The sequence below is a fragment of the Podarcis pityusensis genome, assembly GCF_964106645.2.
Source record: "Podarcis pityusensis genome assembly, chromosome: 6".
Lineage (NCBI taxonomy): Eukaryota > Metazoa > Chordata > Lepidosauria > Squamata > Lacertidae > Podarcis > Podarcis pityusensis.
This window is the reverse complement of record NC_138030.1, coordinates 50,430,559-50,449,521: the sequence shown is the minus strand read 5'-3', so window position 1 is coordinate 50,449,521 and position 18,963 is coordinate 50,430,559. Positions and strand designations below refer to the sequence as shown.

Genomic DNA, 18,963 nt, shown 5'->3' with positions numbered 1-18,963 from the left:
TCACATCTACCATTCCAACTCCTTTTCCTTCATCTGGCTAAAGCTACTCCCTAACCCCCTCCTAGGATGAGATTGTTCCAACCCTTTCCTGAGAACATGGATCCACCATAGGGCTCCACCTATATAATTATAACCGATTTCAGTATTTGATATTTAACTGTACATTGATAGCTGACATCCCCTTAACATGATGACAAAACAAGAATAATAACTCTAAAGGGTGGCATTTTAATTTTGTGATTTGCTGTTGTCAAATTTCAGAATTTTCTGGAAGTTTGTTACTGTGTTACTGAAGAGAAGTGTGAGTATTAGCTGATGGTCAGGGGTCCCTTTACCTTTACCTAATAGCAACATTGCCTCCCATATTTGCATCTGTATTAACTGCCACAAGGGGGAGCTAAGCACTCAGATACTTCCCCCATCACAGTATACAGAAACCCCATTAGGCAACAATAAACCAGAGCCAACGAGAGAGAATCTTATTACAGTCAGGAGATCAATATATAAGATCCCACCCCATTCTGCTCCATCAGTTCTTAGTGCTGCAGCTTATTTTCAGTCTAGGGATTGCTCATTCTAATCCACTTGCTGGGGGTGCTTCATCCTTCACTTACTCCAGGGAATGATACCCACCAGCCTCTGTTTGTATTCCACCACCACTGCTTTGCCCTGCCCTGTGCATGATGTCATTACAGCATTAGAGACAGAGCTCTATGGAAGATGTACAATCTGGGGGGGGGAAACAAAACACCAGACACAGGAAGCCTTGGCAGAAATGCTGGAGTGCAGAAGGGTTTTGGGGTCAAACACAGGAGACAAGGCTCATCTGCTATCCTTGCCCATTAGATCAGCTGCCCCTCCCAGATCCACCAAGTTACTGAATACATCACTCCTACCTAATAAACAGAAACTATGGACTTGCCAGCATTTGTAAAGAAGTCAGAGTCACTTCAGAAAAGCACACAGATCTATACCAGGACTGGAATGCTGCTGCCAGAACTCTTGAACTACATTTACCAATTTTTCAGCAGCCCCCTCCTGGGCAAGGCCACACCACATGACCTGAAAACAAACCCAACCTACAAGCCTTGTTGCATCACTAGGTATTGCCCCTTGGGGAATGGAAAGGGCAAACTCACACCTATGAAAAAGGAGAATGTTTTGTTTTCAACTTCCACGGAAACAGATGGAGAAACTCGATATTCAACTAAAAGGAAAAAACGTTGTCAACAGAAAGCTAAAAATAGGTTTAAATTGAATTAAAAAAGAGAAAGAGAGAGAACAGAAAGTGAATGAATAAGAAACTAAAACACACCTGTGCCAGGAGTTGCATAAATGAATCAACAATATCAGGATGATCCCTGGGCCCTAAAAATATAATAAAGATGTAACTGAAGAGAAAAATCATACAAACAGCAACTCAACATCATATAGTTATGTGATACAGAAAGAATTTACAAGTGAAAACAGGAGTAAGGGAAGGAAGGGGAGGGTGCAAGGGGGTGGGTTGAGGAGGGCAGGCACATGAGCAGCTTGAAGCAAGTTAAAGAAACAAAACATACAAAAATCATGGAGCTTGGAAACCCAAGAACAGAAAGAAAGTGCAAAGGAATAGGCCTGTGCCCAGAGTCCCCTGCCAAGCACCAAGGATAGGAAGGGGAGAGCTCATTGCACCCTAGCAAGGGAAGAGAGAAGCAGGAGCTAACTGGACACCAGCTTCATGTGGAGAACGAGCACATTTGAACTGGATACATGTTATCATGATTTACTTGGTCCTGAGAGACAACTCCAGAGTCAAACAACAAATCCAGTATTGACATGGAGTAGGCACAAAGTATTGGAAATCCACTAGAGTGCCGGATGGACAGTCCCAACACAGTATTTTCCTAACACCCATGTCCACATGCCTGCCTAGTTGGGAAGAACCCAACTTTCTGGCATTTTCTGCAGGGAAAGGCCAGTGTGGTTGCTGGTAAGCATACTTCCATTCCACAAAACAGAAAGCCTTGTGGCATTAGAAATTTAGCAAATTTATTATCACATAAGCTTTCCTGGATCTGAAAATTCTCTTCCTCCATGTTGGCTATGCCTGACCCAGTCAGGCAGTAACAGGGCATCACTCCAAGTACTAGTTGCTCCCCATCAATTCTGAGTTCAAACAAGAACCTGGAGAAGGAAGCAGATACCCCACCAACCATGCTGACTGGATCTGTACATGTATTCCAAGCTTTTCACCTCAGCTGGGGTCAACATGGAGTCAATATGGCAGTTCCATGCAAAGGCAAGTCCAAACACTTGCTGGGAATTTCACAAAGCTGTAAAAGGAATCCTTTGAGCTGGAGAACCAGGGAGATAGGATACAGAGTCCACATGACAAATGTTTTATTTAGGCCACAGGAAAAAAACAACCCTGATGAATATGGTCGACTCCATAAAGAGCCATGATGGGGTTAACTGAAAGACATTACAACACACTCCCGAGTGATTCTTGCTTTCTACTCAGAGCCGATTGCTCGCTTCATCTTCCTCTTGGGGCCCTAACCCAGGAATCTGACACGGGGAGGGCACATTTCCAGTCATGAAGGACAGGAGAAGAGGGGGAAATGGCAGCACTACTGTCCACTCAGGCACTGATACCTGAGGAGAAGCATGCCAGAGAGTCCACCTCAGCAAGAGCTTTTCATCTTCATCTGTACCAGCTAAAAGCTTTTGGAACTGAACGAGCACAGCCATGACCTGAGGAAGGTGTTCCCTCCCCCCCCCCCACCTGCACACACCTTATAGTCGAGTCTGAACAGCTGAAACCAGGAACAGCAGTTTTCAACGTGGCAGCCTCACAAGACTGAAGGTGCCCAAGCACACGTACCTTGCTGAAACAGTGTTAGCGTAACTGATGTGACGAGCAGAAAGAGCGCCTTGATAGGTGGGAAATGGGCAGGCTCATGGGCAAAGATGTGAACCAGCTGGGGATATAAAATACAAAGGAGACTGAAGCCAGAGCAGTCTGGTTTGACCCATTCCATTCCATATTTGTAGCCCCTAGCTATCCCCCGTGTAAGTCTAGCTGCCTGTTCTTTGCCTAAAAACATCAACAAGACCCTTGCTGCTAACACAGCAAAGGAGACAGAGACCAGCTGGCATAGGAACACTACAGTAGCTTCTCAGATATGTGCATACACAATTCGTGTGTATGGGGGAAAACACATTTTGAGCAATATCTGTGCTTGAACAAAACAAAGGAGACAAGCTAAAGATACTAAGTGGGTAGGAATTAATCTGTTGAGTAATCAGCCTCCATTGTAAACTTAGTAGCTTCCAGGAATTCTAGTACTTAGACTTACCTGTCGAGTGAGATCAATGGCAGATGCCTGAGGAATGGTGCTATACATCTGGCCCAGCATCTCACACAGTTGAGGCACCATGGGTGCAAAGTCATCCAGGAGGGTCTTCACAGACTTTTCAAAAATGGAGCACACAGACTGTGGGAAGAGGAAGGGCTGCGTCAAGGGAGGACTGGTTAAATAACTTGTTCCTTAGCTAAATATCTATTGATTCTGTACTTCACCTTTCCTCAAAGAAGCCTGAGGTGCCATATATAGTTTCCTCCACCCACCTCCAATTCAGTTCTGTGAGGTAAGTTTGGCGTGGTCGGCCAAACTCCTAAGCCTAAAAGTAGAATACCAAATTGAACAGAATGTGGGAATCAACTGAAAAGAGAGACTTATCCAACATCACAAACATACATTCTTCAAGTTCTGCCAACAACCACCAGTGCCAACCTGGGAATCTCCTATCTAACTATAGCTATGTGGGCAAAGTGTTGCTTGTTTTTTAACCTAGAAGATGCATTACCTCCACAACCTGGGCATCATTCAGCCACTTGCTGAGCACTTTCTGGATAAGCTGGAAGACTTGCTGCAGCACCATCACTACCTAGAGGAAGAAGATAGAAGATAATTATGAAACTGGCTTGGTCTACTACAGTTTGAGGAGGAGGAGACAGCTCACAACCATTCAGATCCAGGGATGAAAAGATGGTATTAGAGGCCTCTCTAGAGATTGCTCCACAACTCATATTATGCCAGAGTAGTTTTCAAAAGTCTCACAATACCAGATGTGCAGCTGCCCTCACTTCTTTTTAAAAGCGAACACAAAGAAAATATACACAATTGAAGGGACATTCTGAGCTCTCTTCTGATCACTCAGTAGTCACGTCAAAAAGCTCACAATCTGCGGTGATGAAGTGGCTAATCTACACGGGCTCATTCCAATAGTTAAAGTAACACACACACAGTGCTATGTTGTACACCACCTATTTTCACAACCCTTCAACCATTCTATGCTACTGCCCTTCAAAAGTTAGAAGAAGCTGCCTACAGTTACATGGCAGGGAAGAGGCACAGCCAAATAAACATGGAGTTGTATGCCCTAATGTATAAAAAGAACTACTCAGACACATGTAACACCCACCGGATTGGGGCCCTGAGGCACCGGCAGCTTCTTGACCTCTGAGCTCTCATGATCATCATCATGATGACTGATGTCCAATGTGGTGAAGAGGTTGGAGAGCAAGCCCAGGATGTGGATGATGGCCAGCTTGTTGGAGGGGTTTGGCTGCAAGGCAAGGCATCACTATAGCAGTTACAGTAGACCCAGGATATGGACCACTCACATCAGATGTCCCAGATTGGCAGCAAGAATGGACAGCACAACTGTGAAGCATAGTCTAGTGATTGATTCCCACCCACCCCAGCCAATTCTCACCCACTCCGTTCTTGACTCCAGAAGCATAATGGAAAACAGGGCAGGGGGAAGGAATTTAAAAACCAGAGGACAGAGATAAGAAATGAGAGGCTTGCAAGACCAGGGAGGTATGGTTAAAACAAGGCACAACTTGCAAGAAGAAGAGTAGAGTTTTACACACAACAGGCTCTATTCTTTCTTAAAAGAAGGTTGGCAAACAGCCACCACCAAGCAAGTGAAGTAGCTCACCGTTTCATCAGCCAGCTTCTCCAGCTGCTGGATGTAAGGAGTAATCAGTGAGTGCAGGTTCTTCAAAATCTCCTCCACTTGGAGGGCAGAGAGCAAGAAGCCCAGAGCTTGCATCAGCCACATGCACTGACTTGTCTGGGGGCAGAACAAGATGGACAACATTCTTAGTTTCTCCTATTATCCTCAGAAAGTCATGCTACACTACATCTCAGTTGGAGTTTATTCTCCCTCTATTCTTCGTCAACTCTAATGCTTAAGTCTTAGCTATGCTTTCTGGAAGTCTCAACACAGAAACCTGTGTTTAGTGCCAGAACTTAGCACCAAAATAGCCATTGTCAGAGCCCTGAGTCACAGATAAACACAAATAAGACTCTTTCATGCAGCTTTGGAATGCCTGGAAACATAATGGATGTCTATCTAAACTAGGAAAGAAAAATGTGTGACTCTACAGATGCTTTTGGATTCCAGCTCCCAACAGTTCTTGCCTGCAAAGCCAATGGCCAGCAACTTCTGGAGGGTCACAGATTCCCCACTCCTGATCAAAACTCTGTTTGGGAGACATGCACCCAATTTCACCAATTCCTCTAATCCTCCTCTCATTGACTGGAATGCTCAATACTTCGGAAATAATAACTTGATAGGTAATCATATATTCCGTACACTCTTTGACCCTCTGCACCAGGGAGGAGTATAAGTATCTTACCTTGTGAATCTGCTTCATTAGCACATCCTATAGAAGGAAAGATGTGAGAAAGTGAGTACTCGCCCCACAGCAGAAACATTTAACAATGCTCCAACCACAATATCAACTGACAACTCTGGGAGACAAACACTGATCTGGAGCATGGGCGCTATGAAATTTCAAGGAAAAGTGGATAAGCAAGAGAAGGCTAACTCCCTTCTGATTAACTTAAGCTTGGCCCCTTCCATACATGCTTTTAAGAGGGCCTTGAAAAGCTCTCTACTGCTTTTCCTGAAGAGTGTTAAAGACTTGTATGATTCAGAGCAGCTTTCTCATAGTAGTTGTACACCTGTCTGATGTACCTATTGTTATCTTGCATCAATCTTTTTACATACCGGTGAGGGCTTGATCTTAAAATGCAGCTTATAAATATCTGAATAAATAATCAATAAGCACCCTCTCCCTCCTACAGTGAAAGCCAACCCTTCTCAAGGATGCTTCATAATGGATAAGTAGTCATCAGTGATTCATTATAGGCAGCGGTTTCATGTAGCTTGTCTCCCAAGCTCCATAATGTCAGCAACAAGGGTCAACAGTTCTGTTTCCTCCACACACCCTGCAAGCATAATTTTTCCTCTTCTAGCAGGAAATGTGAAGGGGAAACCAAAGACAGCATTTAGTTAAGCAGAAGGCTGAGCTGAATCTTGACAAAATTTCCACTGCAGAAGTAGCTCAAAGTCAACCCACCCTGCCAGCTGCCAAAACAGATGCACACATACCTTCAAACTGATAAGATTCAAGTTATTTTAACTGATACATGCAGTCAGAATTCCCATTCTGACAATGTGCAATAAATATTTACCCCACTAAATCTCACATACACACGCAGATATCCTCCTCAGAATGTTCCTACTGCTTTAAGCCCTGTTGAATGATCTCTCCTTTACATACAGCTCAAAACTAGTCAGTCACTTAAACTTCCATTGTCTCATAAAACCATGTATCCTTAGACCATTATTTCAGTTACCTGAGAGACAGCAACTATGTTGGCAGCATAGGGAGGCAAGTCATACTTGCATTCACGGCAGATTTTCTTAAGGGTTGAGACACTAGAGATGGACAACTCAGGATTGCCCAGAGCCTGTAGCACCAGGGGTAAGACATTGTTGATCATGACAGGGTGGTCAGCCAGCCACTCTGAAAGTGCTCCTAGAAAGATAGAAAATGCAGAGTCAGGAGCTGCTCTGTTTAATGTGCCAAATGCTATCAGTACAGCCCACAAAAAGCAAAGAAGCACCCATCAGTATTTAGTTATTTAAAAGCATTACTAAACCACTTTAGTAAAGGTCTAAGCAACGTACAAAAATACAGCAATAAACAGGATCATAAAAACAGCTAGTGCAGTTCCCTCAGCACAGGTGCACTATGTGCACGTCAAGGTGCTCCATTCAAAAAACTGGCTGTAACATTCTCCACCAGATACAGCTTCCAAACCATCTCAAAGAAGCCCCACATGGACTACTGTAATGCACACCAATTTCAGGCATTAGGAATCTTTTCATTCCAAGGGCCACATTTCCTCACTGCCAACCTTCAGGGAGCTACATGCTGGGGAGGGGGAGTAAAAAAATAAATTGCCCCATTCTGTTTTGGCCACACTCAAAGCTGGCACACATATACACATAGCAGAGACAATACAAGGCTTTTTGCAGCCGAATTGTAGCACAGGCTTGGGCAAGGAGAGGGTACTGTGGACTGGATGAAGAGGCCCTACAGGCCACATCCAGCCTATGGACTGCTGGTTCCATAGTGTTGTAAGACCTCAACAGCCTGAGGTTCTTTGGGTTAAACTTCCCTTTTAGCACCCATTCCCTCCCCATACCCAGTCTTCTTACCAATAGTGAACATAACCGTATCTGCAAGTTGCACATTGCTGATGCTGATGTGAGGGATGAGCCCAATGAGGCCAGGCACTACATCTGAGTAGTTTACATCTATTGTTTCTGCGATGGACTGGAACCCATAAAGCAAAGCTTCTGTGTGCTGCCAGAGAAAAAAGATTTCATTCTTGAGCCCAGGCCGAACTCTAATGCCCCACATAGATATTTTAATTTTTTTTATTTATTAAATGTATATACCTCCCTTCATCCGATTTGCAACATGGACTGCATGTTGGTGCTGAATTTTACAAAGGGTGGTTCAAACACCACTACCCAAATGAACAGTGATATATAAACATTTTAAATTTATTTAATCAAACTTGAAGGCAATGAAGGCAGAGACACAGTATGTTGAAAAAGTCCCCAACCTAGATTTCATTTTTACAAAAAATATGCAGGGCTAACTTCCATAAAAAATTATGATGAGTTGTTGATCCTTTACACTTAGTAGCACAATAATAATTCTTTCACCAGTAAGCTTTTTGCAGGGGCATCGTATCTAGTGAGTCAAATTCTTCAGGTTAAGGAACCCCTTTCCCCAGCAACATAAAGCACCTGCTATCCTTCAGTGCAACCCCAACTAGACATCCTGAAACCACTGGACTATATAACACACAGGGCTCACCCACACTTCCACTTGTCCCATACCTTGAAAGCATGGGTCCAAAAGGTTTTCCACTTGTCCTATTTGTCTCACCACTTTCCATGAGAACAAACACCAGTCTGCAGAAAAATTGATTGGCGTTTGCTCTGATTCAGCAGTAAAAAGTGGGTTTCCTGGGGAGAAAGTGGCGGGGCAAGTGCAAGTGTGGATGAGCTCATTGTGTAGTCTCTCCCCTTCCTGCACCCGCAAGAGGAGGCAGGATACACCTGCATCCATGCTCCCTATCACCAAGGGCTATTCTAGCAAGATATGGACTGCTGAGGCTGCATACTTAGTATGCTGGAGTGCTGGTATGTTTGCTACTGTCTTAAGTCTTCCAGGTGCGTGGACTGTAAATCATGGCTAGGCTGGGTTTTTGCTTGGCTGTCACATTGATGAACGAGGAGCCCCTGCGGTCAATGGTCCTTGACGCCCATCACTGTTTGCTGTGCCAGTAACACACTGTCAACATGCCAAGGTGAACAGATACATTCTGATTAGCTGCCACACAGAGACCTCTAGCCTGGCATCACCACCCATCATGGCACAGGAGACATATCAAAGAATCTTTCAGCATCTTTCAGCAAACTGTAAAGGCATATTTTCTTTGTAACACTGGAGGTAGTGGGACAACTACACTCCTCAGTTTTCCCAGTACAGAAACCTAACTTGTAGACTAGTGATAAAAACATGTGGTAACACAAACCCTATGATAAGGAAAAATAGATGTAATTGAGCATGCATTTGTTGAGTCCGCAATCCTGCTGTCAGGTATCTTGCATAATTTGGTTGCTGCCACACAGTGATGGGAGGTGTGCCAGAATGATTGCAAAAACCACCAGCATTGTCTTACACTAGGAGAGAAATCAGCAAGCTGGAAGTTGGGACATCGAAGCAATCCTTCAGTCCCAATTTTATAAACCACCAACTCAGCCGTACACTACAAGGAAGAGGTTTACACATTTCAGACCCATTCAACACTTCTAACAACTTTTTGGAGCTTTGTGACTGGATTGCCCTTCCACACATGCTGCTCTGAGATTTAACAGATGGTTCTTCTAACCAAGACACTCTGCACCTTCACTTTACCTTAGCACCTCTCTTCCACAATGCTCTCTCCCCAGGTCTAACCAGGACTAGTACCATCCTTTCTTAAAAATCTGCAACATATTCAGCCTCTGTGCTTGCTGCATTCCTCTAGCTTGGTGTTCCATTTGAGGGTGGAGCTCTCCACTCACCTGCCATGAGGATGGCTGCTCTGTGTTGGTCAAGAGGCGACCTAGTTTGTCATATAAGCTGCTCAGCAGCTCTGCTCCAAGCATTTCATACACATACATCAAGGTGTCAGAGATGTCCACTCTGAGGAAATGAGCAAATGAGCAATAGGAAAAAAAGAGTTACAAAACACTCCCACATTACCAAATAGCAGCTAGATAGAAATTGCTGAAACAGTTATAGCCCATAGCCAAATCAGGGCAAGTTCAATGTTTACTCCCATTAATGAAGCATGATCAACTTCCTCTTCTGCAGATTATAAGCACTGCACACCAACTGAATGCTAAGGGATATGATTAGGCAAAAGGTCATACCGGTATATCCGAAATTGCTCCTTTTCATCAGAGGACCAGCAGCTGTACTCTTCATCAGAGGGAAACTGTGCCTTGTGCAGGAGCACATCCACCAGCTGGAAATAGACAGGCCGATACACTTGCTGATACATGGCCTGCTTTTCTGGATCAAAAGAGAGGATGTCATCCTGCAAAGAAAAAGATCATTCATCAAGTGGAGATTGGAAAAATCAGCCCTGAACTCCAGCAATCATGTTGATGTTAACACAATCAGTCCCCCAAGCATTTTGATGTGATGGTGGGGGGGGGGGGAATCACCTCTCATTGCTGTTGAATCTCTATATGGGAAACCCAGAAATGACATTTTAGAGTCAAGTTACTCCACTCAAATATTCTCCTTAATGCATCTAAGATCCTTCCTAGCTTCTAGGAGCAGTTCTACATAATACTTTGTCAGGTCACTCTCTCTGTAGTATCATTCCTTCTCAACACATTGACACCAACTAGACAAGCACAGAAGCCATCACAGGCTGGTAAAGCAGCTGGCCACGTCTGCTTTCTTCTACTTTTAGTGACCAACACCTTGTTCTTTCCTTTAGAGACAGTTTTAGCCAGTTAAGGAATAAATCCACCCCCTACAGTATAGCAATGTCTGCTCCAAGAAGAAAGCTGGGTATTCCTATGCTGCTCAAGGCTGGCATGGACAAGGTTACCTTATAAAGTAGGTTGATGCAAAAACAGATGTATAGAAAAGAAAAGTAAGAAGGGATTCTGGGTCACTGAATACAATCCTGGAGCTTCACTAAACCTCTGATTCAAGATTCTCACACTAGGCAGAGCTTATGAAGGAAATAGAAAAGGATGATCCTAGGTTGCCTGGCACAAAATTACCAAAGGTTTTGGGAACCCACTGGAAACTGCAAAGGTGTGTACTGGTGTGGGTTAGACCATGCAGAAAAAGTCTTCTGCTGTCTCTCTGTTCTTGAGCAGCCTATAAAAGATGCTGCTTCAGTTTTGTTCCCTTCATTAGGAACGATGTGCCTGTGGACTCAAGTACTGCGCCAGTCACACACTGAGACAATGCATGACCTCAACTCATTTCAAGCTGGCACCCAGAGAAGCAGCAGCTCAACAGCTAGCCTTGCTCTTGGGCAGGCTAATTTGCCATGCTAATGAAGCTTCTGGGCTCCAAGGAAGTGTGGGGGTGGGGAGTGCAAGTCAGACCAGGCTGCACTGCTTCAAGGACTGTGTCTCAGCATAGCAGCAAGCATACACCACAACAGACAAATCTGCATCTGCATTAATTGTGCTTGCAACTGGGAATAGCAGCACTTTGCCTGTCAAGACAGAGAACAAACTTGGTCTTCTTCCATAGCTGAAAAGAGCTATTATCTGTAAGGCTCTTCCAATAAGGCCACTGATGCACTATGGGTTACTCTAGTAAAGAAACACCTTGCCACCACTAGACAGCAAACTAAATGGAGCTCTCTTCCTGTCAAAACAGGGTACTCACAGTCAAGTTGTTCTCTAGCAGAAAGAGAGGAAGATGATAAATCTACCTCATAGCGAATAATTTGATTCATGTAATGAGGTGTTTAGTTTACACACTTCTCGAAGATGGTGGAGTCTGAGCTGCAAATAAATACCTGCAGCACCTAAAGGGAATTTAAGGCTCACGGGTATATCTGAGCATCTTCTCTGTTGCCACAGAACATATTACTGGAACACAACCATGTTTATACACCATGTTTATGCAGTAAGCAGAATTACTATACATCCTTGTCACTCACTCTGGCCTTCAATATATGTATGCAAAAATGCAAGAATTTCCACTCTATTAAGCACAGAGTATACATCAAGTTGGGCCTCAGAGCTTCTAGTGGACAATTCCAGAACATTCCATTATACTCAATCCAGAGCCAATATCTATACAATCTACATGACAAGTGCTTGCATATGCAGAACAATTAGTGTAATCGTCATAAACAACTTTAATGTGCTAGCTATTAGCCTTGCCAACTTTTTCATGTAGAGGCATGCAGAACCACTAGTACAAGAACATGCCTGACACCAACCAAAGTACAAGCCAGAGAACAAACCTATAAAGATGGCACTGAAGAAGTCCACTTCATGAAGGTGGCTAACACTTACCTGAAGTGTATACCAGAAAGTGAGTGTAAGTGAACTCGTGGTCTCATTGACAGGATAGTGTCCTGGGATCCCAGTGCAGAACATGATCATGTTAACCAGTGCTAGGAAGCTCTGCCAGTGGTCCACTTGGTCCAAGAGAGCTCTGTGGGAGATAGTAGGCACACTGCATCAGGAATTGGCTCTGCCATTGCAGGTGCATAGAAATAGCAGTCACCCCACATTTGGGATAATACAATACAGTATATCAGTGCGCTATACCCTCTACAGCAGGCATCCCCAAACTCAGCCTTCCAGCTGTTTTAGGACTACAACTCCCATTATTCCTAGCTAACAGGACCAGTGGTCAGGGATGATGGGAATTGTAGTCCCAAAGCAGCTGGAGGACAGAGTTTGGGGATGCGTGCTCTACAGGAAAAGAGCTAGGAAGCAAACTGAAAGGGATTCGGCCAACTCATGGAACAAATACCCCAGCAAGTGGACTAGACACAGTAGGTTTAGGATCTTCAATGGCTTTCAGATGGAAAAGGGTTCTGTATAGTCCAGGCAAGGCCAAACTTGGCCCTCCAGCTGTTTTGGGACTACAACTCCCACCATCCCTAGCTAACAGGACCAGTGGTCAGGGATGATGGGAACTGTAGTCCCAAAACAGCTAGAGGGCCAAGTTTGGCCACACTTGGTATAGTATCTCTGCTATCATGCACAGATACATTAGCGTCCATATGACCCTTTGGATCTTTGAGCTGCTTTAGAATGAGGTTTGGGAGACTTATAGGCTGCTTAGCTACAAAGAAAGCTAGTAGGGCAGAGGGAACACTCCCCAAAATAGCTCCATTTTCTACTGATCATTGCTACCAGATTCCATCACCATTCTCCTCACCGGGAATGATTCTCCCCCAGGGCAACAGCAATGCGGCAGATCCCATGAGATGTCTCCATATCCCTGCTCTGAACTGCTTGACGTAGTTGTTCCTGGAGTCCCAGAACAGGTGGGATGAGCTTCAGAAGAGTATTCACATACCTGCCAAGGGAGAGGAGAGATGGGAGGCTTTATGCCTATATAGCCTCCTAAAATAATGAACCATCAATCACAAATGTAAGCTGACTCCTGCTGAATCAAGCCAGATATCAGTTTTGTCCAGCCTTCCATTCTGTCCTGCAATTTGCTCTGCAGCAACTGTACTCAGAGTTCTATAATCTGTGAACCTGGAGTTTCTGTAAATACTATTGCTACTGACCTTTCATAAAGTGGCTTATCTCTTGCACCAGTTAGTTAGTGCACTGTGTGAAGAACTATTTTCTTTTTGTCTATCCTCAATTTGCCAATCAATAGTGAGTGACCCTGAGTGTTGGGAGGAAGAAAAGAATTCTCCACCACATAACTCATGATTTTTTTGAAGCTCTATCATCCTCTTCTTGTCTTTTATCTAAATATAAAAGCCCCAAACACCAAGGGCATCTTACACAGACCCCTCCTCCACAACTCTGAAAGTGCCAACATCAGTCAGGAAACCCAAGCCAACTGTAAAGAGTGTATTTTGTTATCTCTAGGCTTGTCGCATGTAAACTACTGTCACATTAACCAACACATCAATCCCCATTTTGCCTCCTGGAAGTGAAATTTTTCAGATATGAGATTTGCTATACCTCTTAAATGATTCTTCCTGGCACAGAATATTGATAACTTACATTAAATGGCCTTCTCTTCCACAACAAACCTTTCAAAATTCCTGATCTACAGGTCTTGTAAGCTAACAAACACTGCTAAGAGAACATACCTAGAACTTTCATGATGAAGAGTCCTGTAGCACTTTAAAGACTAATACAGTGGTACCTTGGATTACAGATGCTTCAGGTTACAGACGCTTCAGGTTACAGACTCCGCTAACCCAGAAATAGTACCTCGGGTTAAGAACTTTGCTTCAGGATAAGAACAGAAATTGTGTGGCGGCAGCGCAGCAGCAGCAGGAGGCCCCATTAGCTAAAGTGGTACCTCAGGTTAAGAACAGTTTCAGGTTAAGAATGGACCTCCAGAACGAATTAAGTTCTTAACCTAAGGTACCACTGTAACTCATGACATGAGCCTACATGAAATACCTGAAATAGGAAGCAGGTTTGTATACACCATGGAAGAGAAAGTATTTTACAGTAAGGCCAAGACAACAAAATATAACATATCCTGGTCCCAATAAAGCCTAAGTGTAGTAATATCTGCTGAGTGCAGATGAACACATAACCCAGTTAGATGCATTCTTTTCCCCAGATGAATGCCAAAGGAACCAGCTCACACTAAGTTGTGAGTGTGTCCTGTCTGTGCAAGATGAAACCATGATTGTAACACTTCATGGGATGCAGTGAGGTAGCCATCAACAATCCCTTTTTATACCAAAAGATAATGCAAAGTGTAAAATTCGCTAACAAACATCATGTCCTAGCCATCTTAAGAATCCTCTGTTATTTTCTACATAGGATAACAGATACAGATTTGTAGGCAGATGACAGAACATATCTCATGAAGGTTGAACAAGTGAAAGAGGCCTTGATAACAATGTTGTGAGAGGTAGGCTTCACAACTCAGTCTACTTTGTTACGTTCTAGAATGATTCTGGTGATGATGATTATATTATTACTATTATTATTATTATTATTATTATTATTATTACTATACTGCATGCTAGAAGAGTAACTGTTTAGGGCACATGCTATAACCTAGAAAATAGGGTGCTGAAAAGGGCTGGAGCTCCCCAGAGCAACATTAATTTTCTGAGGCCATTTCAAATTAGTTTCCAGCTTGGTTTTGGAACTGAAACTGTCTTAGTCTCCCTCATGGGTGACCTATGCCAAGGGAATGAGACCCTGCTAATTCAACTATACACCTCATGACTTTCAATACTATTGACATTGCTATCCTTCTAGATTGGCTGCACTGGGGGAGAACAGGGGAACCACACTTGGGCGATCCCATACCAACCTGAATCATCAGTTCTAGAAGGTCATGGTGCTGGACTGTTGCTGTGACCCATGACAGTCATGCCATGTTGTTCCACACAACCCTAGTCTGCCCTTCCCATGTTATACCAACATCTATTTGGGAATGGGGAACCAGTGGTTCTCCAGATGTTGAAGTACAGCTCCCATCATCCCTGGCTATTACACACACTGGCTGGGACTGATGGGAGTTGTGAGTCCACCAACATCAGGAAGGTCATGTGTTCTCTATCTCTGATCTACATGAAACTACTGAGTGAGATTTGAGAACTTAGGGCGCACTTGACACCCACCTCTATCATTTTTCCTTCTAATTCAGCTGGTGCTGTGGCCTTTAAAAGTGCTGAATTTGTGCCTGGAACCAGTAATTGGCTGCATGAGGACCAATGTCCTGAAGCTCAATCATGACAAGTTCTGTTGGTAGGTGGTTTGCCTGCCTTAGTAGATTGGATACACAGTCTGGAGGTGCTATGAGATCTAGCCTTACTTCTGGATGCCCAAGTATCCTCAGCAGTATGAAATGCCTTTTACTACTCTAGGCTGGTACAATCAAGCTAACCACATTATTCATGCTCCAGGAAAATCCCATTCAGATTATTGCAATGTATTGTATATAGGGCTGACCTTGAAGAGTTTGGAAGTCAGTTAGTAACCTAGTTGCCATATTTTGCACTACTTGGGATGAGATATATGGAACACATCTTGCCAGTCTTAAAACAACTGCACTGGCTCCTGCATTGATTTCCAGAGCAAATTCACTGTGCTATTTAAAGATCTGAACAGCTTGGGATGAAGATACCTCAGTAACTACTTCCTCCCACATGAACCAGCCAGGGTTTTAAGATCCTCTGAGGCTTTTTGTGCCCTCCCCCATCTGAAGCAAGATGGATAGAATCATAGAATCATAGAGTTGGAAGAGACCACAAGGGCCATCGAGTCCAACCCCCTGCCAAGCAGGAAACACCATCAGAGCACTCCTGACATATGGTTGTCAAGCCTCTGCTTAAAGACCTCCAAAGAAGGAGACTCCACCACACTCCTTGGCAGCAAATTCCACTGACGAACAGCTCTTACTGTCAGGAAGTTCTTCCTAATGTTTAGGTGGAATCTTCTTTCTTGTAGTTTGGATCCATTGCTCCGTGTCCGCTTCTCTGGAGCAGCAGAAAACAACCTTTCTCCCTCCTCTATGTGACATCCTTTTATATATTTGAACATGGCTATCATATCACCCCTTAACCTCCTCTTCTCCAGGCTAAACATGCCCAGCTCCCTTAGCCGTTCCTCATAAGGCATCGTTTCCAGGCCTTTGACCATTTTGGTTGCCCTCCTCTGGACACGTTCCAGTTTGTCAGTGTCCTTCTTGAACTGTGGTGCCCAGAACTGGACACAGTACTCCAGGTGAGGTCTGACCAGAGCAGAATACAGTGGCACTATTACTTCCCTTGATCTAGATGCTATACTCCTATTGATGCAGCCCAGAATTGCATTGGCTTTTTTAGCTGCCGCGTCACACTGTTGGCTCATGTCAAGTTTGTGGTCAACCAAGACTCCTAGATCCTTTTCACATGTACTGCTCTCAAGCCAGGTGTCACCCATCTTGTATTTGTGCCTCTCATTTTTTTGCCCAAGTGCAATACTTTACATTTCTCCCTGTTAAAATTCATCTTGTTTGTTTTGGCCCAGTTCTCTAATCTGTCAAGGTCGTTTTGAAGTGTGATCCTGTCCTCTGGGGTGTTAGCCACCCCTCCCAGTTTGGTGTCATCTGCAAATTTGATCAGGATGCCCTTGAGTCCATCATCCAAGTCGTTGATAAAGATGTTGAATAAGACCGGGCCCAAGACAGAACCCTGTGGCACCCCACTAGTCACTCTTCTCCAGGATGAAGAGGAACCATTGATGAGCACCCTTTGGGTTCGGTCAGTCAGCCAGTTACAAATCCACTGAGTGGTAGCATAGTCAAGACCGCATTTTACCAGCTTCTTTACAAGAATATCATGGGGCACCTTGTCAAATGCCTTGCTGAAATCAAGGTAGGCTACATCCACTGCGTTCCCTTCATCTACCAGGCTTGTAATTCTGTCAAAAAACGAGATCAGGTTAGTCTGACATGACTTATTTTTCAGAAATCCATGCTGACTATTGGTGATCACAGCATTCCTTTCTAGGTGCTCACAGACTGTTTGCTTAATGATCTGCTCCAGAATCTTCCCTGGTATTGATGTCAGATTGACTGGGCAGTAATTATTTGGGTCCTCTCTTTTCCCCTTTTTGAAAACAGGAACAACATTTGCCCTCCTCCAGTCTGCCGGGACTTCGCCTGTTCTCCAGGAATTCTCAAAGATGACTGCCAGTGATTCTGAGATCACATCTGCCAGTTCTTTTAATACTCTTGGGTGCAGTTCATCTGGCCCTGGAGACTTGAATACATCTAAACTAGCCAAGTATTCTTGTACTATCTCCTTAGTTATTCTGGGCTGTGTTTCCTCTGCTGAATCATTTGCTCCAAATTCTTCAGGTCGGGCATTGTTTTCTTTATCGGAGAAGACTGAGGCAAAGAAGGCATTGAGGAGTTCAGCCCTTTCTGTGTCCCCTGTTTGCATTTCACCATCTTCTCCTCTGAGTGACCCCACTGTTTCTTTGTTCTTCCTTTTGCTACAAACATACCCATAAAAGCCTTTTTTGTTGCTTTTAACCTCTCTAGCAAGCCTGAGTTCATTCTGTGCTTTAGCTTTTCTGACTTTGTGTCTACACGTGCTGGCTATTTGTTTGAATTCCTCTTTGGTGGTTTCCCCCCTTTTCCATTTTTTTGTACACATCCTTTTTTAATCTTAACTCAATTAAAAGTTCTTTAGATAGCCACCCTGGCTTATTTAGGCACCTTCCATGTTTCCGTCTCATTGGTATTGCCTGAAGTTGTGCTTTTACTATCTCCCTCTTAACAAATTCCCAGCCATCACGAACTCCCTTTCCTTTTAGTATTACTGTCCATGTGATCTCACCCAGCACTTCCCTAAGTTTTATGAAGTCGGCTTTCTTAAAGTCAAGAAATTGAGTCCGAGTATGCTTGGCTGCTCCTTTCTGCTGTATAGTAAACTTCAGAAGAGCATGATCACTCGCGCCTAATGACCCTTCCACTTCTACCCCACTAACCAGGTCATCAACATTGGTTAGGACCAGATCTAAAATAGCTGTTCCTCTTGTTGCTTCTCCCACTTTCTGGACAATGAAGTTGTCTGCAAGGCCAGTGAGGAATCTGTTTGACCTTATGCTCTTGGCTGAGTTTGACATCCAACAAATATCTGGGTAATTGAAGTCCCCCATTACTACTATCTCCCTTCCTTTTGCATGCTTGGCCATCTGTTCCAGGAAGGCATCATCTATGTCCTCCGTTTGGCTTGGGGATCTATAGTAAACTCCCACAATGAGGTCACTGTTATTCTTCTCTCCCTTAATTTTGACCCAAATGCTCTCACTTTGGCTTTGAGGTTCTAAATCTTGGATCTCTTCACAGGTATACACATCCCTGACATATAACGCCACTCCTCCTCCTTTCTTGTCTGGTCTGTTTCTCGGAAATAGATTGTATCCCTCCATTATTACATTCCAATCGTGGGCCTTATCCCACCAGGTTTCAGTGATGCCTATTATTTCATATTTAGTTTGCTGTACCAAGAGCTCAAGCTCATCTTGTTTATTTCCCATGCTTTGCGCATTAGTGTACAGACATTGAAGTCCATTAATCATTCCCCCGTGTCTCTTATTTAAGGATTTTTTCCTCCCACCACTAGGTCTGCGTGCTGTTTGCTCCATTTGGTCTATGACATTTGGATGATCATCTTCATCAATTGATAGACTCCTACCTTCAGGAGCACTGTCTCCCTCCCCCACATTAGTCAGTTTAAAGCCCTCCTGATGAGGTTTCTGAGATTTTTGGCAAAAACATTCCTCCCAACTGTTGTGAGGTGTAGCCCATCGCTTGCCAGAAGTCCATCTTCAAGAAAC

The 18,963-nt window shown here is 43.9% G+C and overlaps 1 protein-coding gene across 4 annotated transcripts in view; it reads right to left on the bottom strand.

Annotated features, from left to right (window-relative positions):
• Window positions 1-18,963, bottom strand: part of IPO13 (importin 13) — a 47,077-nt gene that overhangs the window by 7,822 nt on the left and 20,292 nt on the right. For 2 of the 4 annotated variants that reach the window (XM_081009357.1, XM_081009359.1), the window contains exons 3-15: window positions 12,854-12,994; window positions 11,977-12,118; window positions 9,847-10,013; window positions 9,496-9,616; window positions 7,570-7,717; window positions 6,702-6,883; window positions 5,696-5,722; window positions 4,993-5,127; window positions 4,467-4,614; window positions 3,853-3,929; window positions 3,342-3,479; window positions 2,867-2,963; window positions 1,316-1,368 (exon numbers count right to left, since the gene is read on the bottom strand). In XM_081009357.1, coding sequence (XP_080865483.1) covers window positions 1,316-1,368; window positions 2,867-2,963; window positions 3,342-3,479; window positions 3,853-3,929; window positions 4,467-4,614; window positions 4,993-5,127; window positions 5,696-5,722; window positions 6,702-6,883; window positions 7,570-7,717; window positions 9,496-9,616; window positions 9,847-10,013; window positions 11,977-12,118; window positions 12,854-12,994 — 1,576 coding nt within the window. Of the gene's footprint in view, window positions 1-1,315; window positions 1,369-2,866; window positions 2,964-3,341; window positions 3,480-3,852; window positions 3,934-4,466; window positions 4,615-4,992; window positions 5,128-5,695; window positions 5,723-6,701; window positions 6,884-7,569; window positions 7,718-9,495; window positions 9,617-9,846; window positions 10,014-11,976; window positions 12,119-12,853; window positions 12,995-18,963 lie in introns of all 4 variants that reach the window. The other 2 variants (XM_081009358.1, XM_081009360.1) reach the window with 1 other exon arrangement.